The sequence below is a fragment of the Python bivittatus genome, unplaced genomic scaffold, assembly GCF_059951505.1.
Source record: "Python bivittatus isolate LINGU-HERP-01145 unplaced genomic scaffold, Pbiv_v1 ctg000980_np1212, whole genome shotgun sequence".
In the NCBI taxonomy this organism is placed as follows: domain Eukaryota; kingdom Metazoa; phylum Chordata; class Lepidosauria; order Squamata; family Pythonidae; genus Python; species Python bivittatus.
The window spans coordinates 39,669,589-39,696,347 of record NW_028277125.1 but is presented as its reverse complement, the minus strand read 5'-3'; the positions used below and the strand labels follow the sequence as shown (position 1 = coordinate 39,696,347).

At 40.4% G+C, this 26,759-nt stretch overlaps 1 protein-coding gene across 1 annotated transcript in view; it reads right to left on the bottom strand.

Moving 5' to 3' along the window:
• The window catches only part of ETV5 (ETS variant transcription factor 5), a 48,164-nt gene that overhangs the window by 8,794 nt on the left and 12,611 nt on the right, over nucleotides 1-26,759 (bottom strand). The window contains exons 6-11 of the mRNA XM_007420637.3: nucleotides 14,942-15,071; nucleotides 13,183-13,473; nucleotides 9,769-10,025; nucleotides 4,828-4,890; nucleotides 3,375-3,443; nucleotides 2,722-2,891 (exon numbers count right to left, since the gene is read on the bottom strand). Of these exons, the coding sequence (XP_007420699.1) occupies nucleotides 2,722-2,891; nucleotides 3,375-3,443; nucleotides 4,828-4,890; nucleotides 9,769-10,025; nucleotides 13,183-13,473; nucleotides 14,942-15,071 (980 nt within the window). The remainder of the gene's footprint in view (nucleotides 1-2,721; nucleotides 2,892-3,374; nucleotides 3,444-4,827; nucleotides 4,891-9,768; nucleotides 10,026-13,182; nucleotides 13,474-14,941; nucleotides 15,072-26,759) is intronic.

Here is a 26,759-nt window from a genome sequence, read left to right as displayed (position 1 = left end):
TCTATAAAAAAGGTTGTGTTACGACTGTGAGCTAAGATGGAATCCCTGACTCCCAGCCGCTAAATTCAGAAGCTGATCACAAAAACTTCTGTTCATGTGATCTACTCACAAGGAGTGGCTGTATAGAGTACACATGGGTTATCTCACACTCTCTCCTTGCTCCAGAGAGACTTCGCCGGTCCGGATCCTGCATCCAGCCGCGATCTCTGCCATAGACGCCATCCTGTTCAAACAGGGACGTCTAGCTCACTATGAATCCTCACCAGAAGTTGAAACAGACAGCAAAAATTGAGGATAATTTTTTTAAAAAGGTCACATAAAATCTGTATAAAAAGAAAGAAAAGGATTCGTGCAGTATATCAACCCAAGTAATGTCTGCAGCAGGCATCCTGGTGTAGAGAACAGCTTTGGGTCCATCAAACAATTCTAAAACTGGATCTTGGGTGCTCTGGCTGCTTTTTCTATTTGCTCTAGAATAACTCAGTTTACAGGATGGGCGAGGAAGCAAGATGGCTGTGAAAGTCTGCTAAGGATAATAGAGCAGGTTCCACCAGTAGAAAAGAATCCAGTTGATAAGAGTGTAGAATAAAACAACAGTTTGGCGAAATACCTCTGAACTCTCAAGCTGGACCTGTCCTAATCAATGGAGATTCAGTGTTTCAACCCTGGAACAAACTAAACTTTTGCTCCAAAGGTAGAAGCTTCAAGCAGAAGACCAGAGTGAACTACCTCAGTTTTTGGACTCAGGAGGTGAAGCTATTTTAAAATATCACTTGGGATGTAAATGAATGCTGCCACTGAAACTGATGGAAAAAAATTTTTTTTTTTACCAAGATAGGATACAAATGAATGTTCTTCACTTAAACAAAGATACCAGCAAAGAGGATTTACAGCTGTATTTCCCTTGGGTTTTATTTTATGAAAAGTTTATATATACTGTATATATAAAACTTTCTAGGCATTTAAAAATATCCCTCCTGATGTAAACAGTGCTCATTTCCACAAAGAAGCCTCATGCTCTGATGTGTTGCAGATGTTTGTTTTGTACTGGATTTCTCCATTAATTTTGATGAGTAACTTTGCTTCTGTCCTGGGGTCAAAAGGAAACACAAATTCTATGGAAAATAGCTGCGTTATTAGATGCCTGTGGTTTCCTTTCCTAGCATTTCAAGTTTCTCTCCTTTGGCTACAAGGAGACAAGTCTGTCAGCATTAACTTCTTTGCCATTGAACCTATGCCACACAATCTAGAAACAAATAGTTAAAGAAAAAGGAACACAGGTGAAAATAAGGCAAAAATCAGTTAACTTATGCATTTTGGCTGACCTTACTAGCAAAAGATCTGCTTGTTCCAGGACCTAGTGTTGCCTGATGGGGCAGTGTTTCTGACTTTGTGTTATCTCTTTTAAAAGTAGCAAAAAATCAAGGAAAATCTATGTAAGCTTCCACCCTGGGAAGTGGGGGAGGGGGAGAGGCATATTCTACCTCTGTCTCATAATCTGAGCAGTCAACAAGGTGTACAGTCAATTCTCTGAACTTCTAGCTATTCTTTCTAATTCAGAAATGGTGATTTTGTTTTTGGCTCTACATATGTGCTGGCTACATAGACTCAAAACTGGATTGGGACAGGGGTCACTTCTTTCTCCTCTGCAGCAGCAAGATTCATCCTTCTTGCTGGTTCCTGGTTCCCTCCTGCTGGAACAAATAAGAATATGGAACACTGCAAATAATCAAATAAATTTGTTGAAATATGCTTCCCTGCTGGTGAAGCCCCACTTCTTCAACACTGTATCCTCAATTAAAGTCTTATTTTAAGAAGCGAGCAGGGGGCAGTGAACTGAACAGAATTGTACTCTTGAAACAAGCAGACTCAAAATCTAATTGTGTTGCCATTTGGTATTAAAAACACATTGTACAGAGATTGCAGGTATATTCCAGAAATAGTGCCATGTGCAAGATACATTTTGTCTAGTTCAAATGAAATTTTTGTCTGTTGAATTACATAATCATAGTGGTGAGACAAGATAGTCTAAAAACTGAAAGATAATTGAGCCCATTAAAACAGGGAGTTGCTATTGGCAAATATTCAGGACACCGCAATAACCAAATCAAGAGATTTTGCGCTCAACACATTCAGCGAAAGATGTGGAAACTGGCCTTGCACCATCTGCTCTGCATCTGACTTAAGATATTCTGGACTTAATAAGTAGATTCACATAGGTAAAGAAACGGCTTTATTTGCAACTCCTCTTCCTGCTACTGGAGCTCTGGATGCTATTCATAATGAGACTGGCCATTTGCAACCAAAGAGTACATCTGAGCTAATAGTTACAGAGGAGATAGATCTACTTATGCAGGATCAGTCTTACTGAGGTGTACTACTGTTCAACAGTAAACAAAACATTCTGAGATAGATAGATCTCGGATAAAAACGAACAAAAGTTCTTTGTTGTTATAATGTGTAAAAGAAACCATAAATTTTATACCCTTCCCCAAAGGGTAAAAGATGTAGAAACTGTCTCCTTATCTAATTACTTTTTATGCTTCAATCAAATATGGCAGCCTTCCCCAGAAATGTTGGGAATACAACAGAACTGGTAAAAGACCCTACAAAGTCCTTGGCAGGGATTCAACTTGGGCAACCTCTGATGTTTGACCTGTGATGGGTACAACCAGAATGGCAACGCAGAGACTTTCTTTGATGTTTTTTGTTTGTTTTTACCTCTTCTGGCTCAATCAGCTTGAATTCCATGCCCCTTCCAGTCCAAGCAATGAAATGAGCATTGGCTGGGTCATCCAGGAGTGTGACAAGAAACTGCCACAATTGGAGGGATCCTCGTCTCTGATAAGGAGGCCCTTCCCGATATACGGTGGGTTCTTGCTTCACTTTACCTGTTTGCAATAACACACATCAATTAGAACTAACATTCTAACATCTCCACCATTTGCTCCTGAAGATTCAGGTAGTTTCCTCAAAACAGTTTCAATGTTTCTACAGAAAGCTAAATGAATGGCTGCAAATCTGACTGGCAGTGCTTTTCTTTTCTGCATATTCTATAATGGGGAGATGTGTGTTACTTACCAGTTGAATATGGAAAACTTTATGCAGCTGGTTAGCAGCACTTTTTCTGTGTGGTGCATTATCAAATTAATAGAAAAAGCTTTAACACCGAGGCCCTGTCCCTTTCAGCGAATGTACCCATGTACATTTGACATACAAAAACACTTTTAAAACAAATGGGATGCTTACTAGCTAATAGAGTCTGTTGGTTTTGGGCAGCTATAACAAATTTGAATAAATAATACTAATAATAATAATATCCATTCTAATTTTTCACTACAGCTACTGATCGCCACCATATGGAGTCTCTTTACCTTCCATCCTTTCTGGTACAACACAGGTGTCATCGAAGTACAACTGGGCATCTTTCTCATAGGAGAACCCTAGGAAAAGAGAAGACATACTCAATAGGTCCTGCAAATTCTCTGCTCTCTCTCTCTCTCTCTCTCTCTCACACACACACACACACACACACAGAGTAAGCTCTTCCATTCAGAATAGTTTGATACACATCATTGCTTTGCTTTTGGCAACAACAATATTCAGCTGTTCACTAAAAACTGAAAGGTAAGGCCTTGAATTTATTCGCAAATATGCCAGCTTCTATTTTTGCATCTCTGAAAGTCTGTCCAGAGAGTTGGTTTGCACTTGGCGGGATTCACACAGTGATGGCAAAGTGCAAGTGGAGGAAAGCCACAGTACTCCCAGATCAAACAAGCTTGCAGTGCTTTTGGGTTGCAGTGCTTTGAATGCAGTGTATCACCTGCACAGACTCTGCCAGTCCCCAGTCTGCTATTTAGACTGGTAGGAACAAACCACACAGTCCAATTCAGCAGAGCCCACTAGTGTTGTAAAATATATTTATGGCTTAACATTCCCCGAAATCTGTTCATACTAATTGAATGAATCTGACCCAAACCTGTGATTTCAATTAAGCTGCTCTAAAAAGAACCAATCTTTGAAGTGCTCAAATTGTACTAAGACTTGCCAAATATCTAAATTGCTAAGACTGAATCACTCTAAAGCTATGTGCAGATTTCTGTTTCTGTGGAGTAACTTCTATATATTTCCTGTATTTCTGATCCAGTCATGAGTAGTTATACAACACTCTTTTTCTCTCCACACCCATCATCTCTTTTTCTCTATTTATTTATTTCTAAATTTCCTATCCTACATTTTCATTATTTGTTAATAAACTCAACATAAGAGATATGTCCTGGTGTGGGGAATGCTGCAGGAGGAAAACAGATTACTTCATTTTCTTAATTGCAGCTGTTTCTTTTACATGGCATCTCCCTCCCCCCCAAAAAAATCTAAATTAGAATGTTATGTTTTTAGATATTTGCTGTGTGCTGTTTCTAATAATTTTTAAATTACCAGGAATTGATTCCAATTACAGGGACCGATAAATATCATTTATTTATTAATTCAAACAATGCTTCTATCTCCCTAAGACCAGGAACAGTTTTCTTCACTGAAAGCATAATCATATATACATCTCTACTCAGAGTAAGCCTTAAAAGATTAACAGGATTTGTCCTCCAGTAACAATGCATTAATAGAGGTGAGCAACATGTCCTATTCTCTTACTGTCTGTATAATTATGTAGCATTCTATTATCTATATTACTCTTAGTTGTGCTTTGTGACTTAACTGGGTGGCATACAAATTTAATAAATAAATAAATAGATACATGGATGAATAAATATATATATATATATATATATATATATATATATATATATATATATCAACGTGGCTGCTTACCATCATGGTTGTTGGGAAAGTATCCCCCTCCTGTAGCATATGCCGACTGGCAGTTAGGCACTTCTAAAAAAAAAAAAGATGAAGTCTGAGTGAATTCCAGGCTAACCTATATACACTTCACTTCTTGTTCAAATGAAATAGTGGACAGAAAAGACCACATGTATAAAAAGTGTAGATCCATGCATTTCTACTCTGTGGTTAGAGAAATAACATTAAACCTCACTGCTCAATCCCTAAACATTTTTATGAGCACAGCCTCCATCTAGGAAAGAGATATTCAGGTTTGGTGACTTCCACTGAAAATACTCATCTGCATATTTACTTGAAGGTAAGACCAGTAGAAAGTTACATGATGTATTTTCAAGTAAAAATGAGTAGGACTGCACAGTAACATTTCTGAAAGGCATGAGAATCTACCAACTTCCAACCAAAAGAAATGGAGTGAGGCAGCAGGATAGCATGGCCTTCCAAGTTACATCAGGCAACCCCCCCTGCCCAAATTAGTACATGTTAGATTCTGGTGAACATTCCCTTAGTCTTCATTCAGATGAATACTTGTATTTCTAAAAGCTGCTTAAAAGCTTCATTGGGATCAGATATGTGTTGAATTCAGCAGTGTGCTGAAAAGATTTTCCCCTTGCCACAGCAACCCCCATTACTAGTCAGCTGTAGAAGTACACTAAGATTCAAATTACTAAGAATCTAACCAGCCTAACTGGTTTGTTATATCACTTTAGCCAACACACAGAATATATGAGTAGAACCATGGCACAAATAGATGTTTGGAAGCAATTCCTGTAATTAAAAACTCATATTTTCTCAAAACTGATGATAATAAAATACTCATAATCTCAACTTCCACTTATTAACATTCCTCAGATGCCTGCAAACTCTTCAGATAAGCAAAATTGTAAGAATGTCCAAGACAGGGCAATTTGATTTTTAAAATATTTACTGAAATCATGTTTCAGACGTTGATCTTTCAACTTTCCACAAATGAAGAAGAAAAACAAATGAAGGTTTAAACATATGAAGCTGTTTTTATCCAGAATCAAACCACAGATTCATCTAGTATAATACTAGTTTACTTTAACCAGTATTGGCTTTTCAAGCTGAGATCTTTCCCATTGCCTTCTATCTGATCCTTTTAACTAGAGGTGCACTTTATGCATCTAAAGCATGTATTAAAAACTGGACTTCATCCTTTCCCATAATTCCCCCATATTCACCAAACACAAAAGGTTAGGTGTCTGATGAGAAGTATTTGACCCTTCCCCTTTGTGCTTAGATTATTTACCTACTGGGATACTGCAGTGAGTCATGATGAATCAGTATCTAAATAGGGAATACCTTGGATCTGTGAACAATAAATAATACAATTCCTTGAAAATCAGGTATGTAATATTATTCCTGGAAGTGGTAATGCAATCTGCCTCACTACTGCAGCTGTCTCTCCCCAGAGGGCAAAGCTTCCTGCATCCCTTTTCAACAGCTCCTGGAAGAAGTATTTATGAACCTGCAGAATAGGTTGGTAAAGGATATTCAAACTACATATTTAAAAGAGAGGCTTCATGTTTTGCATTCCACCTGACAACACATGAGAAGCAGGGAAAGAAGAGAAAAAAATCCTTTAACTTTAGATCTTCTCCCATCTGTTCCACTTAGCCTCTAAGAGGTCATGATATTTTTAGACCTAAGGAGATTTGTAGCAATGTAGTCAGCTTTGCATCAAGAGCAGCTGCAACTAACACCTAACCAGCATTCCTTTCCCACCCCCATGACCCAAGGTGAGTATTCAGGAGCAACCCAAAGTCAACTGCAAGTTCAGAGATACTCTGTGGCAAACAGAAGGTGGAAGAGCCTTTGCACACAAGTGTGCAAAATTGCCTGTCTGTTTTCCCTTCCTAGTAATGGCTTTTCAGATTAAGTTTAAATTCTGCTACATCTGTTGAATGCCTGTTTTTTTACAAGATAGAAAAATATAATCTTACATTCTAACTAGATTAAATGCTGCTACAAAAAGCAGCTTTTCTTTTTTCCACTTCACCAGAGGGATGGGCAGAAACATCCAATTCAGCAGATGCAGAAGCAGCAGGGTACACTGGCCAGAACAAGTATATTAGGACAGCAACTGCGTTCTCTGTACAGGTAGTCTTTGTTTATTGATCACAATTGGGACTGGCAACTTGGTCATTAAATGAAGCAGTTGCTAAGTGAAACCAAGACTGTGCATGTGATCTTACTTCAGCTTTCCTTTGCTTTACAGAGCTGCAAAGGTCGTAAATGCAAGGACTGATCACAAAGTTACTTTTTCATCATTGTTGTAACTGAATGGTCACTAAATGCGTCAGTTGCTAAATGAGGACTACCTGTATTCCTGTCTTGCAAGAATGAGAGAGGCAGCAGCCACTATACTTACTTTGAGGCGCTCCGGCATGTACCTTTCATTTGGTGAAATGCAGGCAACAGTATGTTGCCTTGCAAGATATCTCTACATTAAAGATCTCAATATACATAGAAGAAAATGAGCATTATTGAGGTAAAATTGAAGTTTGCCTGCATATGGCATAATGATTCAAATGTGCAAAATCTGACTAGTATTGTGCTGCTCCTGTAAGCAGGAAATATTGTTTGTATCATGGGAGCAGTGGTAACCTTGTTTATTCCTTCTCTATTGTACTAAAAGTGCTGTGTGAAAACACTGATTGATCAAAGCCATGATGGATGGCTGAGGTAGTATCAATGAGCCCATCTGGTGCTGATGGCACATGGAATACAAGAGGAGTAAACGGTAAAGAGCATGGATTAATGTATGAAATGAAAGATAGTAAAATAGTTGCATTGGGTATCTATGAAAAAAGGGGGGGAGGATGTAATCAATCAGAATGAAGGTAGTCTGATCTTATGAAGTAGAAATGATGGAATACATCTACAGAAATGAAAGTATAGGTTTAGTTATGAATGAAATAGATAAAATATATGTCAGAAAATGTAATTTGGCATAATCTATATTGAGTGTACTGTATGTATTAAAGTAGGAAACCATAGTGGTAGCAGAAAAATAAAATTATGAGGTTTGGGAAAAAAACTATACAACATTCTGAATGAATGTGATCTAAGGGAAAAGTTATTCAGTTACACAACATGAATGGATGGATGGAATGCAATATAAATGGGTATAAATGAAATAAGAGATTGCAAAAAAGTTACTGGGCCAATCACAAACCCAAGAACAAATGAGAATACTCACTGCTTGGGGAGTACCTACTTAGAAAAAATATGTTTCTTTTGCACACATAGTTTAAGCATCAATCTATTTATCCAGACACATTGCAAAGGAATGCATATAAAAGAAATGAATATGGTGAAAGATGGAAGTAATTAGTAAAAGGTACCAGGGTGATGAATGTAGGATGGACTTTTTTTTTTATAGTGTCAAAAGTGAATCTTGGGGAAAATGGAAAAGAAAGTGAAAGAAACTAGAATAAAAACAGAACTGCAGGAAGAGAAAGTAATGCTGAATTAAAAGTATTCAAAGCTAGTAATCTCCCAACAGAATAAATGGAAGTGGTTGCAAGGAAAGAGGATGTGGAAGCTACTTAGTACAAAGTGAAAAAAAAAGTTTACGAAGTGCCACAGAAACATGTAGAGGTATGGTTATGGGAAGTATGAAAATGATTGCTTAGTGGAATGATAAAGTGAAAGATAATGTATAATGTGTATATAGAGAAAAATGTAATAGCAAAAAATGTCACCAGAGAAACCATGGAATGGGTAAGATGAAAAGAGCAGAGGAAATACAGAATGATTTTGACAGAAATTTTTAAAACCAAGGAAAGTTGAGTTTATGATTGAAATTATAGAAAAATGATGAAAAACTAGAGGAAGTAGATTACAGATGTACGTGAAATAGAAAATTGTGTTTCCATGCATGGAACAAACGTATGATGGCCCTATCAGAGCAGTTCTGGGTGAGATGTCTCTATTCTTTGTCACCTCCTCCTATGCGTGGCCTGTGTACCAGCCCACCCACCAATAGTCACAACTCCTTTTTCTCCTTTCCTTCAATGCCAAAACCATACTTGAATTTAGGTGCAGCATAATCAGCTGGCCAACACACACTTGCTCCTTCCCCTGATCGTTTTAGCACCTTCCTTCTTCTCTTCACTGCCTCAACCATGCTTGATTTCAAACATGGCATCACCCAACCAGCCCACTTACTCCTTCCCCCGATCATTCTGAAGGCTTCCTTTCCTATACCTTCCCATTGACTTGGCCTTTCCCACACTGTCCCGACCCAGGAGTGCTTATACAAGTAGTGCTCGGTTAACAGTGGTAAATGGGACTGGAATTTCCATCGCTAAACGATGTGGTCATAAAGTGCAATGTCCATGACTGCATCACTTAGCGATGAAGAATGAATGGTTGTTGAATAAATGTGGATTGAGTACAAAAGTGAATGAGCAATATGAAAAAATGGTTTGACTGTATTGAGAGAAGGAATGAATATCAAATAACAAAACAAAGTGAAACCTTGATTTATTAGTCAATACAAGAGACTTTACTTGCAATGGAATATATTTTTGCAGTGATTTATGTAATTTGCATAAGATATCACTAAGCAATGATGAAAATGATGTGAGTTGCCACGAGATGTACTCTTGTATTTAATGAACATTCTCCCAATTGTCTATTAATGGTCATGCATGTATGTAGAGGTGGAAGGAAAGAGGACAGCAGCAAGGTAGATGGACTCATTGGTGATGGGTGCACCACTGAAAGAAAGGTTGTCAGCCTTTACTTTAAATGGTGCAACATGGTTTATTTTACACAGCTGCTGAACACCAATGGTACAAAGACTGCTTCATGTGCTACATAGCAATGACTAAGAACAAGTTTCAATCTTCATGCAGCTTGGAGGAATTCAATTTTAATGCTCACCTGAATCAATGCAGTAGTCCCTGGGCTCTTGCTTGATTCCCATTGGAGACTGGAATCCATGAGCTGGGGGGCCTGGAATACCTGATACCCCATGATCATAGAGTGGGTCATGGTACTCTTGCTTGAATCCCTGAGGAGGATGGGCAGCAGCAGGGACAAGAGGCTCTGACATCTGCCGGTGGTAGACAGGGCGATTGTCTCCAGAAAGCCCTGGCTGAGGATATGGGTGGCAAGGTTCAGACATCTGTCTATGAAACCTTGGTGAGAATGAACAAGAGAGAGAGAATTATCATTACAGTTAACAGACTCCAGACCTACTAGAGTCTTAATTCTGGTTGTAGTTGTCTACAGAAGAGCAATCCTGGTAAACATGGGCGCACAACCCAGTTTCAGCTCAGGCCCTTCATAGCCCACCTTTAGTAACAAGAACCTGGTACAATGTAGCAACATCAGCTTGTTGTCTCTGAAAGGAAGAGTGTACTTTCTGGGTTGGTTAGATGTGGTAATATGACTAAATGGAGGGCATACAACTTTGCCTTCACCAAAGCTGCTAAATGGACCATTTTGCAGGCAACCCTATCTTTTTATGTTGACTTTCTCAGCTATAAACTCTACCTAACATTTGTCTTTTTATGGGTTATGTTCTTATTTTACAAACAAGAAATTATATATAAATACTTTTAATAAATTAGCACAATAAAATAAAAGGAATTCTACAATGAACTCAGCTGTAGTTCAAAAAAAAAAAGGAAAAAAAGGGACACTTGTAAGAGACCCTATATGTTGCTTAGTAGCTATATCTGAGGTGCTTAAACTAAAAAGGGAGGTCTCCTGAACCTTTCTAGGTCAACTTATCAGTAATTAGACAAACATTAGTATAAAGTCTAGAAAATGTCTTCCTTCCCCAGAATCACAGAATTGATGCTTAATGGCATCCACATTATTCGTATACCTCTTTCTATGTGACAGACAGAAAAATATTCAGTGATTACAGATAATGAATGCATTCAGATTCAAAGGAAAGCAAGGCAGAAGTGTAGATATGAAGCAGCAAGAAGTATCTCAGAGTTTTGATTATCAACTTTCCATGAAAAAAAGGGGAAACAAAAAGGGCCCCACAGGGCCTAAGAAAGAATGGCCCCTGGACAGGAACTACTGTATATTTTTGGATCTTTTCAGTAAATAGGGCAAAGATAGTCAAGATGTGCTGAGAAAACTTATCTTAGAGTCAAACTGTACAATATGATACAGGATATTGTTAGATTTCCAGTGTTTAATGTCTGATAAAAAGCAGCTGAGTTGGATCAAAGTAGCAGCACCAGGAGAGACAATCAAATTTCAGGCAGTGTAAGGAAGCAGCACCAAGAGAAATGAACTAATTTATCTGCAGCAAACATGACCTTCATCTGGACAAACATGTCTTCAGTGAAAAGAACAAGAAGCTTGCTTGTGGGAAAGGAATAGGAAATGACAACTTTGATAGGGATGTATTTCACTCCAACAAAGCAAGCATGTGGATATATAATTCTGAATTTTCATAGCAATCTGTAATGGCTCCTGATCTACCCCCAAAACAAAGGATTAAATCTTTTAGCTGTCATTTGGGACAAAATGTATGCATGATCCAAAATGCTGCTGGATTGTATGGAATACACAGAGGTTGCATTCACATACAACAAGAATTCTTTTTATTACTTGCAAATACAACCAGATGCTTCACAAAGCAAAATGCTGGCATTAAAAAATGGTAATGTTAGAACTTATATTTTACATAAAAATACATTCAGCAACTATTATCCTGGTTTTGAGGAATCTGGATGAACCTTAGGGGAAACTAAACAAATAACAAGCAACCTAAATCCCAATATCCTTGGTTCTGAACTCCAAGAGGCTATACAGTAAACTAGGCACACCCTTTCCCATCCTTGCACCTTGAAAGGTGACTGTGATCAATCAATTCCTTTCCCAAGCCTCCAGAGGCACATGACCTTAATTTAGCTTTGTAATATGACCCACTGCAGCTGACAGGCCCAGATTATTCTACTTCCGATCTGTGTCCTTCTAACCTTCTCAAATGTAACTCTAGAACTGCACTGGTATGCTTTCTGCAGGAAGAGGAACTTCCAGATGGAATCGTGCCGAATAGCTTTAAGGTCATTGGGAACTCAGGGCCTGGGAGGTATGGGTGGGAGACTTAAAAGCAACCTGAGGTCCTGGCAATAGAGAAGAACCACACTTATTTAAGGAACGTGGATGGAGATTAGTTACAGACAAATATGAAAATACATTTTTCTAGAAGTAATCCCATCTTATTAAGCTTTAAGGTAGAATTATGCCCAGTTTTTTAAACCACATTTTAGTCTATTTTGAAAACAGCCTTATGGTTGGACAAGACTACCCACGTCTGAATCACTGAGGTTGTCAAGCAGACCCAAGTGAAAGAAAATAGGGTAAATTTCATGAAAAAAAGTCCAACAATGGTAAAAGCCACTGTGGTTGTTAGTATTAATAAGTACGTCCTGAGAAACAAGACATAATATTTGAAACTATTTCAGTCTGTTTGATTGTCATTCTGAAATGATGTAAGCTTCTTGGAAATTTCACAGGGCAGGCTATAAAAAACATGTTACATACTTCAAGTGGGAAGATTCAAATATTGACTGGTAAATATTTTATAAGGTCAAGAGGGGTTTCCTCTGATAGTTGTAAATAGAATAAAGTAGTAAATGTAGTAAATTACATGTAACGCAAAGTATATTTAATCCAGCCAAGGCCCTGGATTAAAGTGATCTATTCATAATGTCAGCCACTTAAACAATTCTTTAACCAGATCAGACTTTATATATATCACCCAACAAATAGCTGCCTTCCTTAGCTGTTGAACAAGGAAAAGAAAGTATAAGACATTGATCTGAAAACTGAATTGTTGTCTTGATTCCATTTTAGATATATTTCCCAACTTCAAAGAATCAAAGTGAACATTCCTGAACAACCTGGGAATACAGAGATTAAAATGTATGCACTCCTGCAATAAAAGATTTCTGGCAATAATCTGGGTTTTGTGCAGAGTCATGATCCATCAAAAGAAGGATGCACTTTCAGTAATGTCAACAGACCAGGACCTGAGAGGTTTAGGTTCAGTTTCACCCTCAGCCATAGCAACTCACTAGGTGATTTCAACCAGTTCACTCTCTCTCAGCCCAACCTATCTCACAGAGTTGTTGCGGGACAAACTGGACAAGAGATGGTGAGGAACATGAGGATGGATACACACTCGTACACCCACCATTTGGAGCACAAGGAGAGAAATGGGATATAGATTTAACAAACATAATATGATATCTCTGTCAGACCACAAGGCCTCTGAATGACACAAATGCTCTCCAAGTGGGGGGAAAATGTCACCCCCTTTACCTGTGTTCTGTTGAGTACTGGTTTTCAGGCATTATCTTTGGCATCTGGATAGGCTGATGAGGTGGCCGAGGTATAGCAAAGGGTTGCTGCCTTGGTTCCTGAAGAGGATGAGGGGGAGGAGGAGGAGGAGCTCCCTGCAAAGGGCCTGCTGGACTGACATGCGCAGGAGTCTGCACTGGTGTGGCGGGCAGAGGTGGGGGCGGAAGGGCGCTGCTCTGAAGTGCAGGTGAGGCTGGGGTAGTGGGTGGAGTTAATGGCTTGAACCCAGTGGGGGGCTTCCTATCATAGGCACTGTGAAGAGAAGAGAAGAGAAGAGAAGAGAAGAGAAGAGAAGAGAAGAGAAGAGAAGAGAAGAGAAGAGAAGAGAAGAGAAGAGAGAAGAGAAGAGAAGAGAAGAGAAGAGAGAAGCACATTTTAAAACAGGCAAGAACCATTTACTCAGCTTCAGCTTCAAGCCCTTGACAGTTCAGGCTTGTTTGCATTTCATGGTTGTCAGGAAGTAACAGTTAAGGCTGATCACAGCCCCAAGGGAATCTTTGTACTTCAAGCAAGCGACAAACAGGCTGAGTCATAGGACTCATTTTAAAACACTTCTCTCACAATTTTCTCAGACATAATTGTAGCTTCCGATTGTGTGCATTCTTTTCTTTCCTACAGAAGAAAAAAATGAAGTGCCTTTCCTCCCCTCTTGCCCTCCCTTCTAATAATTAAGAACTAATTCTAATCAGGAGAGCAAACAAGGCTGACACCAATCATTTTGCAGGCTGCCCCTGGTGCAATCCCGACACCCCAACCTGAGCAGGCATTCATATACACTCATGTGTGAAAGTCTTGTGCGCCTATTTCATGCAATTACTTGCAAAAATAATTCAAGGCAGTCTTCATGTGTGGCAGTGTATAGACCCAGGTTCTTTTTTTCCCTTTTACTATCTGTATGAACAAAGGTGTTAGGTAAATCAGCCAAGAAATTATTACTTGTTGTACAGTACCCTCCCCAGATTAGTGGCCTTCAGATGTGTTGAAGCATGCTATTTAGGTAGCTGCAATCCCAACACACCTGAAAAGCACCAGGTTGAAGAAAGCTATTTTAGAACGTCAGAAGCACCATGTAAATCAGAACTTACAGTGATTTGGGGATGGATGAAGTTTCAGAAAAGGCATGGTGTTAGAGATATAAAAAATTCAGGGTACAGAATGGAATTGTTACAGCTACTCCTCCATCCAAACTGTCTTCCCATTCCTCAAGCCATCTGATTTGAGTTGTACTGCATTGTAAGAGGTCGTGTAGGCCATAGACATCTAAATCTATGTACAGTGCCTTGCAGCTGAGCATAAGCATGAATATCAAGTTGCAAACAACTTTCTAGGTAAATAATTAAGCTTGTAAGGTTTTAGGAACAGCTCCCTTCGGAAGTGACTTGTCTTGGTAGAACTTGCCAAAGTACTGTTTCATTCTGCCTGACAAAAAGGTCTATGTCAACTGTTTGCACATTTTTCCAGCAATTAAATAATTAAATGTTTAAAGGTACAGTAATTATCTTTCAATTCTCCAAGTATATAGGAAATGCTATCATGGGGCCAGCAGTATCAATACAATCTTTTTATTCTTCTATTTTCCTTATCCGACTCTGTTTCAAGTGGGTCCTTAATGTTTTTATCAGCAAATGGGATTCCTTTGACTATTCAAATGTGTCTGATTCAGTTTCTAGGCTCCCTCAACCATTCAACAGCATTGGTCTTGCAAGCTGATTCTACATACCAATAATTGTAGAGGCACTTTTCTCCATAATTAGCACAGAGCACCTGCTCGTGACTACAAGTGGACAGCTCTGAAGATGGGCTGTGCAGTTCTCTCTTGATCTTAGCTGGTGGTGGTGCATGAAATACCACTGGATTAAAAAAAAAAAAAAGGAAGAGAATCAACAAATGCATCATAAATCAGTCACATGATTTACAACTTACTCACATTCCTGTAGATAGTAATCATCACATACAGGGACCCAGATGTTACTTATAGGTCCAGAGTTACAGCATATACAGTATACCTTATATTCTTACTTTAAAATGTTACTGAGTCTTTTAAGTTTCTATAATTACGTGTTGTTACTAGGGGAAATTTATAAATGACATTCAATTTCTTAATGTTAGTACCCACAGAGAAACAATAGGTGCTGAGTAGCAGCAGTTGCAGCAGCAACATGAAAGGAAAATAGGAGGAGAAATAAGGCTACTAATGAGAATTGGATTGGTAATTGTTTCAAAGCAGTAACAATATATGTAAGATTTATGAGTTCTCATTCCTGGAGTCAGTTCTGATGATGATGATGATGATGATGATGATGATGATGATGATGATGATTTATTTGACTTGTCCCCGCCCATCTCCCCACAACGGGGGACTCTGGACGGCTTACAACAAACTAAAATCGGCAATACATAATTAAAAGATTATAAAACCAAAGTTACAAAGAGAAAGATAAAAAGGCTAAAAAATCCAAGAGGCCAATAGAGGCCACACCAGGCTGCCAACCCCACTTCTGATATCCTCCCTCCCTGCCCCAGGCCAGATGGCAGAGCCAGGTCTTCAAATCCCTCCGAAAGGCCTGGAGTGAGGGGGCCTGTCTCACCCCCAGGGGCAAGATGTTCCAAAGGGCGGGGGCCACAGCAGAGAAGGCCCGCCTTCTGGACCCCGCTAATCAAAGTTCTTTTACCACGGGGATCCGGAGCATGCCTTCTCTGTGAGATCGGGTGGGACGGGTTGAAATTGTGGGGGCGAGTGGTCCTTCAGGTAGCCTGGCCCCATGCCATGTAGGGCTTTAAAGGTGATAACCAACACCTTGAATTGGACCCGGAAGCAAACCGGTACCCAATGCAGCTCACGGAGCAGAGGTGTTATATGGGTCCTTCGGGCCCCAAAAATTGTTCGTGCGGCCACACTCTGGACCAGCTGAAGCTTCCGGATACTCTTCAAGTGTAGCCCCATGTAGAGCACATTGCAGTAGTCTATCTGGGAAATAACAAGGGCATGAGTGACTGTTCGCAGGGCATCCCGATCCAGGAAAGGGCGTAACTGGTGCACTACCCGAAGCTGTGCAAAAGCCCTCCTGGCCACGGCTGCCACCTGCTCTTCGAGCAGGAGCCGTGAGTCCAGGAGGACCCCCAAATTATGCACTGGGTCTGTCTGGGGCAGTGCTACCCCATCCAAGACCAACGATGACAACGTCCCGGATACAGAGGAGCCATTAACCCACAGCCACTCCGTCTTGCCAGGGTTCAGCTGGAGCCTGTTGTTCCCCATCCAGACCCTCACAGCCTCCAGGCACTGCGAGAGGGCGGTCACGGCATCACACCTCACCAGGGATGGAGATATATAGTTGAGTATCATCAGCATACTGATGATACCTCATCCCATGATGATGGATGATCTCGCCCAGCGGTTTCATATAGATGTTGAAAAGGAGCGGAGAGAGAACCGAACCCTGTGGCACCCCACAATGGAGGGACCGAGGATGGGACCTCTCGCTCCCTATCACCACCGATTGGGATCGGCCCCGGAGAAAGGAGGTGAACCAGCACAGAACTGTGCCGCCCACCCCCATATCCCTGAGCCGTCCCAATAGGACACCGTGGTTGACGGTATCGAACGCTGCTGAGAGATCAAGGAGAGCAAGGATGGTCGCACTTCCACCATCCCGCTCCCACCAGAGATCATCCATAAGTGCGACCAATGCCATTTCCGTTCCATAGCCGGGCCCGAAACCTGACTGATAAAGGTCCAGATAATCCGTTTCCTCCAGGACCCTTTGGAGCTGCGAAGCCACCACTTTCTCAACCACCTTCCCCAAGAAGGGGAGGTGGGAGACTGGACGAAGGTTGTCCAGTACAGTAGGATCCAGGGAGGGCTTCTTGAGGAGGGGGTGCACCAACGCCTCTTTAAAGGGTGCTGGAAACACTCTCTCCTGCAAGGATGCATTAACCATTGCCTGGATCCAACCACATGTCACCTCCCGAGCTGCTTTCACCAGCCAAGAGGGGCATGGGTCCAGATGAGAAGTGGTGGTCCTTGCAGTCTGGAGGATCCTGTCCACTTCCTCAGGAACCACAGGATCAAACTGTTCCCCGATAACTAGGCAAGAATGATCCCCTGGTATCTCCCCAGACCCCGCACCACGCTCGGAGTCCAACTTGGAATGAATCCGTGCGATTTTATCCTGCAGGTGCTCTGCAAATTCCTCCGTGCGGCCCTGCAAATGAACCACCACATCCCCCTTACCAAGGAGGGACCTGGTGATCCCAAACAGGACTGCTGGGCGGCACTCTGCAGATATTGTCCAAGTTAACATGAAGGAATGGGGAAACCAAGAGCACAAGATTGTGAACATAAGGAAATTTGGAATATGATAGTGTACACTCTGGCATTACATTCATAAGCAAATGTCTACATCTTGAATGAAATTTCAGCAGAACCATTGAGTTCAAACATCTTTCCCTTCTAATGGCAGTCCAGCCTCCCAACAGAAAGTACAAATTGAGTATTACTAGAACAAACTCTATACTTGGCTACAACTGAGTACTGGAGGAAAAGATCAATACTGGCAAACAAATGATTGAATAAATGCACTTGAGCAATTATAGAGTTGAAATATTAAACTCTAACCCAAGTTAATGAAAAGGAAAATATGCTATACCCATGAGTTCCAGTACTCATAAGTAACACTTTCTCAGATACAGAGATTTCCAAGATCACTGAATGTATGTATGCATTTATTTATTTAACAAATTTCTATGGCTGCCCATTTCACAGAACATGACTCTGGGCAGTGTACAACCAACAATTAAAACAATGTCACAGCTGTTAAACTTTAAAAAAAATAATAAAAGCAAGATTGCGGGAGAAGAACATTCAACTAAACATAGTATAACAATCACACAGGCTGTATTGAATGCAATAACAACTCTGTATCTTGCATCTGCCTTTATGTTGATGTAACAAAACACTATTAAAATGTCAGGAGACCTAACTGATTTGAGCAAGTGCCCATCCTCATTTGCCACTGAGAGGAACTAGGCTGGTAACTGCATCTTTCAAATAAGGTATCCTGCCATTCCCACATGCTTTTGAGAGAGACTCATTTTTCACAGCACTGACATTTCTAAGCAAGATTTGACAAGAGAAATAATCCATCTGTGCCAAGGCTGGGAGATCAATTTCGAAGTAGGAAATGACCTCATTAGGAAGAAACACCTTGCTTCAATACTAGTCATGACAACTCCCGGCTTAACTGATTCTAAAAATACACAGCTCTGAATTCAACAAAGGCTTCCATGGGGTCAGTGTTTTTGTTTGTTTGTTTGTTTAAGTAGTTTGCTGTTATCCCTTTGAACATGCAGGTCACCACACTGACAGTGGTATTTCAATTCTGCATTATTATACAAGACAGTACAAGTGCATATCCAGGTTGCATGAGCATAGTTTCTCTATACTAAAATTGCCATCAACAAAAAGCAGGTACATTGAAATCTCTGTCAGGATAGTTACTAAGCCAGGATTATGTGGAAAGTCAGATTCCAGTTTCAGCAAGATTCTGTAGGTTCAGCAACACTGCCATGATCAAGTCAAACGGACAAGATCCATACAATTTGTAGCAAAACCTCTGAAAATAAAGGAGATAATTTGTTCTCATAGGGGATCAGAATCTTCGTCTTATCAGATGGCTATTTTAACAATGTATTGATATCTATATTAAACATATTGCTGTTATGCTGGCACTTGTTCTTCCCTACTTATTAAATGCAGAATAGCAGAAAGGCTCCTATTGGGCTGCATGAGATCATCTGTTTGGGCATGCCAATGGAGAGGTTCAGAGTAGATGACCTTTATGTCTCTTTCAGGCTGAGCCCTTTTAAGGACAGGTTCATACTTTTTTTTTTTTTTGGTAAGCATCACTCCTAGGCAAGTGTATGCTTGAAGAAATATAAACTGGATCATGTATACAGTCGCAATCTATGTCTGCAAGATATTTTCTGAAGCCACTTTGATGGCAGGAATAGATATTACCTTTATTTACAAGCTGCCAATGAATACATTACTCTTCTTCAGTGTGCTATTCTCCAGACACTTTGAACTTCAACTCTCATCAGTCTTATCTATTAAGGAACCCAGCCCCAACCCCTGGAGAACATCAGATTTGCTGTCACGTTGGTAAGAAATTGTTGATTTAGTTCTATTGCAGGTCAGCATAAATTATTTTACTGTAAGCTAGAATAACAGCCTTTTTGTTTCAAGGAAGGCTCTTAAGTGCATCTTTGATAGCTACAGTACAAAACAAGATGGAAAAGGAACATGCTCACCTAGATCAGGCCAGAAATCAGCCGAGGACATCTGAGTCTTGCCTGCTTCTTCTCAATGCAAGTTACCATTTGGCAAGCACCCATGGAAAGATGATGCACATACGATCTCTGACTACTATTCATCACTTATATGCTGATCGGCTGTACTCTGCCAACTGGGATTTGTTTGTGCACCAGTCTGAACACACACTGAAAAGCTGGCATAAGGGCGGGGGACAAAAGAAGGCATTTCAAGGTTTGGCCATTGCCTTATCATAGCAAAGGGCTAGATGATACTTAGGGCCATGGGCAGGGAGAGGTTGCCAGGGAGAACAGCCAAATGCAATTACTTCTACACCAATATTATCAAAGTATCTCAAGAGAGCACCTGTTCATGCAACCCAAGAAGGTTCAGCTGCACTATCACACACGGCTCCCCAGCACTAGCTTCATTATGATTCCAATAGATGCTTTCAATCTAAGTGGATCTCCTCATTTCATACTAGAGCTAATTATTCTTACAGGAACTTTTCCTCAGTGCTCCTCCCACCTTTGGAGAACAACTGTCTGGCAGATTCATTGTAGTGCTGCAGAAAGCCTGAAGCCAAGAATGAGAGATTTGATCAAGCATCTAGCTTGATCATATTGTACAACTCCATTCTGGGTGATTTAGGTAATGCTGTGACCACTCTTTTGCGGTGCCTGGAGGCTGTGGGGGCTCAGATGGGGAACAACAGGCTTCAGCTGAACCCTGGTAAGACGGAGTGGCTGTGGGTTGGGGGATCCTCTGTATCTGTGCGTTTACCATCTTTGGTTCTGGATGGGGTTGCATTGCCCCAGACAGACCCGCCAAGGAATCTGGGGGTCCTCCTGGACTTACGACTCCTGCCCAAGGAGGAGGTGGCAGTCATGGCCAGGAAGACCTTTGCTCAACTTCATTTGTGCGCCAGTTATGCCCTTTCCTGGATCAGCAGGCTCTCCGGTCAGTCACTCACACCCTGGTTATTTCTTGGCTAGACTATTGCAATGCGCTCTATATGGGGCTACCTTTGAAGAGTATCTGGAAGCTCCAGCTGGTTCAAAATGTGGCCATGTGGACAATCTTGGGTACCCCAAGAATGGCACATATAACATCTTTACTGCGCGAGCTGCACTAGGTCCCAGTCTGCTTCTGCGTCCAGTTCAAGGTGTTGGTTATTACCTTTAAAGCTCTATATGGCATGGGACCAGGTTACCTGAGGGACCATCTCATCCCCATTACATCAACCCATCCCACACAGTCAGGCAGAGAAGGTATGTTACAGATCCTGTCTATGAAAGAATATTGATTGGTGGAGCCCAGGAGGAGAGCCTTCCCTGCCATTGCCCCTGCCCTATGGAACATTTTCCCCCCAGAGGTCAGGCGGGCCACCATTCTCCTGGCCCTCTGGAAAGGGGTGAAGACCTGGCTCTGCCAACTTGTATGGGGCATGAGGAGGGGTAACCAACCCTGGGGATGGCTGGCACCCTGAAGATGCTCCCGTAGGTTAATAATTTTCATTTACCATCAATTCCTTGGAATACCTTATTTATTTATGTACATTGTTTTTATTGTATTTTAATTAGTATTTATTCTTGTTTTATTGAAAACTGCCCAGAGTTGCTCCTTGATTGAGATGGACAGTGATTAAATTTGAAATATAAACAAACAAACAAACAAATAAAATACATTTCAAAGTAGAACCACTGCTGGTTTTATCCTCACGAGATCAAGTTTTTTCCTAAAACATTGATTCTGCAAGAGAGAAAAAAGGAACTACATAGCACCTAATCAGTCTACTAGACCACCTAGCTCAGTACTGTGTACACATAATGGGTTTACGCATCACACTACGACAGTACATGGTTTGCTTTTGACTTGGTGGATTGTATAAACACAGCTGCTGTGGTTTATAAAATATAGCTTATGGCTTACCTCGAGTTGCAGCCTAAGCACTTTTGATTTATTCAACAAACCATTGTTAAGTAAAGTAAGGTTTAGCACAGGGGAGAGCAAGGTTATAATTTTGCAGTGGCATCAAGGGCAGCAGGAAGCATGGAGGGGGCATAGCTCCGGGGGGCAGGACTGAAATTTTTGGCCTTTTTTCAGGGATTGCTTTTGAAAATTAAAAACAGGTAAGCTAATCTATTGGACATTCGATATGCCCATGTCACTTCTAATTTGCATAAAAGCAAGCAAACCACTCCAGCCTCCCTGACTGCTGAATTTTAGTGGCACTGGGAAGACCCTGAAGAGGCACAAAAAGATGCTGGAAGCCTGTACGTAGCTCCTGAGTTATGGGTTGTCCAACTGTAGCCCAGCACAATGTGTGAACCCAGCCCCTGAATGACAGTTGATCTTCAGATATTCAGGCAAGGGTTCTCTTCCCAGCCCTATCTGGAACTGCAAGGAATTGAACCTGGAACTTTGCGCATGCAATGTTTGTAACCTGCTTCTGAGTTATCCAGGTATTTTGGGAGTATTTGGGAAAAAGTATATTTATTCAGCTTTCAGGTTTTGGAAGTACACTTTCCTACTTCAGTTATCCAGTCTCTAAATAACGTGAAAGCTAGCAAGCAAAGGACGGTCTGAAACCTTAAGAGACAGTACATTCCAGCTTCCATTCATTCTATAGATTTCTTTAGGAACATTTCAAATTATGCGTAGAAAGAGCACATAGTTTATTTATTTATTTAGTATTATTTTAATCCACCTCAATACTAATGGACTCTGGGTGGGGTAAAAGAACATCAAGCGCAAAAGCAAAAGTAAATTCTTACCGTAAACAGTACAATTAATATTACTAACGTCAATAATAACTAAATTGGGCTCTGAGCAGCGTAAACGAAGTGCACAAGATGAAAGCAGAACCAAAAGCTCATTGTAAACAGTAAAGGCGCTACAATTAAAAGACGGTAATTACTACACTTACCGAATCTAAGGGCTGAACACAGGCTGGAACAAAAGCGCTTTAGCTTCTTCATGAAATGCCAGCAGGCTCAGGGCCATCCCTGTCTCTGGGGAGGGTATTCCATAAAATGGGGGCACCACTGAGAAGCTTATTACCTGGTCCATGACTCAGGTAACTCACAAGGAGGAGGGACTTGCAACAGGCCTCTTTTGATGACCAGACCAGACCAGATGAGTGGGTTCAATTCTGGCAATACACACAAATGTATGTGTGTGTCTATATACTGTGTGTGTGTGTGTATGTGTGTGCGCGCCATTATCCTGATACTAGTCCATGAAGCTCTGACACTCTAAGTTTCAAACCAATCAATACATGCTTAACTTAATTTCTAGGAGAAGGCATTCAAGGGAAAGGCATGCGTATCAGAATTCTCTACCTAAACAGCGACTGAACAGAACAGCTTTGCTTAGCCGGAAGTGGAGTATTTTCTCCCTCCAAGGCTAAGTACACAGCTATTCCACCATGAGCGGATTGCCTGGATGTGACAGCTTTCAGCCATCACTAACAATTAGCAGTCTCATCTCTGCAAGAGATTTAGAAACACTGACTCCTGCATTGTGGATCACTTCCCAGGAATGAATCTGTGTGACAGAAGAGGGACCTATCCAAATAATTAATTGTGTGGGAAGACAAAGTAGGAGATTGCAGAGCTTCTTGGCATACGATACTTCTCAAGGGCAAAATTAAGTCCAGAATTCATTTTCAAGAAAAGGCTCCAGCTACCTTTTATCTCCCCCCAAATCAATGAATAATGTAGGTAATCAAAACCTGCTTAAAAAAAGAAAGAAAGGAAAACCAGTTACAGTACATGTCTCTAGTCGCTGTTCATTTTGGCTCTCTTCTGGCATTTCAAGTGTTAATTTCTTTCCTTAAAATTGCCCTCTACCCTCTCCCATCCCTCTTCCTATTAGGCAGGGCCTTGCTGAACAGCAAACAGCAGGAAACTCAGATTGGAGGTGTTCCAGCTGTCAGTCACAAGCATGTTTCTTTCCAACAGGCTCTGTGTTGTTCGAACTGTTGTTTTTCTGCCAGCAGCACAATGGAGCTTAGTTATTCATTGAAGGAGGGGGGAAAGAAGGCTGAAAGAAGGCACCGCCCTCCATTCACAACCAATTTGGAATACTCCATCCATTCACAAAAAACCCTCTATCTTCACAGCTGAGCACTACCAATCAGGAGAAGGGAAATGACACTTAAGATTATAACAGAGACCAGCTGTCCTACACAGAGGAGCTTGTGCTGTGGATGTTTATGTAAGGAATTCAAACACTGCAGAAAAGGCCTGAATAAATAAGAAGGAGCTAGCCGTGCCATAGAATTCACTGCAAACCCAAATGATTGTGCAACACTACTTGTGGTGAGGTCCGGAAATGCCCTTTGCCAAAGAGAAAGAAAAAACTGAAATTTATTTTAAAAAGTAACTTCTTCTCTTCTTTGCTGTCCATTGTTGTGAACAGCAAACTTGTTCTTAATGCTCATGGATGTCCTAGTTCCTCAATTCCATTTAAGCAGTTCTTATTTATGGCAAGAATTAAGACGTTCTAACTGTAACCCCAGTGTAACACACCTGCTTTGTTCAAGAACCGCGAGAGTGTGCATAATTGGCTGACAAGTTTGGTTGCTGCCAAGCAGGGAGTGAAAAATAGTCTTGAAGAGGCAAGAGAACAATCTAGAACAGTGGGCTCCCAATCTTGGGTTCCACACTACAGCTGGAATAAATTGCTTAGATTACAGCTGCAATATTCCTCACTGTGATGGATGATGGAATCAGGATTGGAACAGAGTATGGGCCCTATTAACATAAAGAGAAAGGGTAAGAAAGGAAAAGAGGCTGGCTCTGGGGGTTTATCCAATCCATAGTCCATTGTTCTCTGTCCTCTGATCACCACACAGACTTGCCTCTTCTTAGCACCTCTCCATTCTAACACTCAGGCTGGCTAGTTCTGAAATCCAGAAACTGGATTTAACCTAAGAGCTGAATAAGGTAACACTGTCATGTAGCACAAAGCGCAGGATTTGGGAGTGCTCTTGGATGCCAAATTGTCAACAGACATAAATATAACCTTAATGGTCAGGAGCACCTATGTATAGCTTCAGCTGGTAAGTCAACTCCAGCCATTTCTGGGTGAAGATAGCCTTACCTCAGCAGTGCACATGTTGGTAATCTTCTGGCTGGATTACTGTAATCCGTTTTATGCACGGCTGCTGTTGAAGAAGGTCCAGAGACTACAATTGGTGCAGAATACTGCAGCCAGGGGAGAATATGGGCTCAGAAGATGGGAGTATGTTATTTCTGCTCTGTGAGAATGGCATTTGCTTTCAACAGTATACCAGGCCCAGTTTCAGGTGGCAAGAGAGAAAACACTAAAGTACAAAGATAAAGAAATTGTAGTCCTGAAGCAGGTGCCAAGAAAAGTAAGAGATATAAGAAGGCAATACTCATTCCTGACTAAAGAGCTACTTAGAAGAGGAGTAAACTACAGATGGCTGATTCCAGAAGGTCTTCAGTTCACTTGGCAGGAGCAAAGACAAAGAGTTGATACAGTCCAAAAAGCAGAGCTATTCTATTCAGAATTTTTTAAAGGAAAAGAAGAAGACACACAAAAGGAAGAGTCGTTAATTGAGTTTCAATAAGAAGGTGCAGCAGCAACTGGAAAAGAAAAAGAAGAAAGTGGGGAGATGGTGCTCCTAGAGAACAACGAGAAGTAAGATCTACTAGAGCAATTAAACCCTCGTATAAAGCCTAACATGGAGGAAAGAAAATTGATTACGATCAATATAAATGGACTTAATTTGGCTATTAAAAGAAGGAAAGTATTTCATAAATTAGAGAAGTTAAAGTTTGATATAATTTGTCTGCAAGAAGTACATATCAAAAAACAACACGAATATTTGTTGCAGCAAAAAAAACTGGGTAAATTATTCACTTCCTTGCCACAATGTAAAAAAGAGGTGTGGTCCTATATGTTAGAGATACAATGCCAGCAGAACAAATCTATGCGGATGATGATGGAAGGATTTTGATGGTTGAAATAATAGATAATAATGTTAAAACTCTTTTAATTGCAATTTATGCGCCTAATGACAATCAAGAAAAATTTTATAGGAAATTACATATGAAAATAGCTGAATTGGATTATGTTAATATTTGTATGATGGGAGATTTTAATGGAATAATGAATGATCAATTAGACTATAAAACACAGAAATTGACAAAGAGAACTAGGAAGACATTGCCAAAATCCTTCCTTCGAATGATAGAAGAAATAGACTTGAAAGATGCTTGGAGAGAAAGAAACCCAGCAAACAAACAATATACTTTTTATTCAGACAGACATGCATCTTGGTCTAGAATTGACATGATATGGATGTCAGCGGATTTATTTGCTAACATTCGAGAAATTGAAATACAAACAAGTATTTGGGCCGACCACAACCCAATGGTAGTTATCTGGAAAGGACAACGGAAGAGATCTAGATGGACTTTAAATAACAGGATACTAAAAGAAAAAGATTTTAAACAAAAAATAGAGAAAGAACTTACCTTCTTTTTTAATGTAAATAAAAAGAGGATACATCATTACAGAATCTTTGGGATACAATGAAGGCTTATACAAGAGGTTTAATAATAGATTATACAAGGAAAAGAAACATAACGCAGAAAAAGACTTTTAAACTATTGGAGGATGACCATAAAAAATTGGAAGAAGAGTTACAGAAATCCCCGCAAAAAAGATATTAAAGCTAAAATGGATTTAATTAAACATAAAATGGGATTAATGGAAAAGGAGGAGCTGGCACAAAAAATTAGAAGTGCTAAACAGAATTATTTTGAAGATGCAAATAAACCAGGTAGATGGTTAGCTTATAAACTGAGAAAAGAGAGAGAATCAAAAAGGATTAATCAATTGATAAATGAAGAAGGACAGATCTGCTTTGGTAATGAGGACAAGAAAAAAATTATACAAGATTACTATGGAAAATTGTACTATCAAGAGAATGTACAAGAAGAAGAAGTAAGACAACATTTACAGAAAGCGAAATTACCTCAGATACCTAAAGACATTGAAATAATGTTAGAGGGGAATATAACTATGATGGAACTAACAGAAGCTCTAAAAAAGCAGAATGTCGGGAAAGCCCCGGGTCCAGATGGGCTGCCAGTGGAATTTTACAAAACCTTCCAGGACATATTGAGCCTTCAACTATTGGAAGTTATGAATGAAGTTATGACAAAGAAGAGGATACCCCAAACAT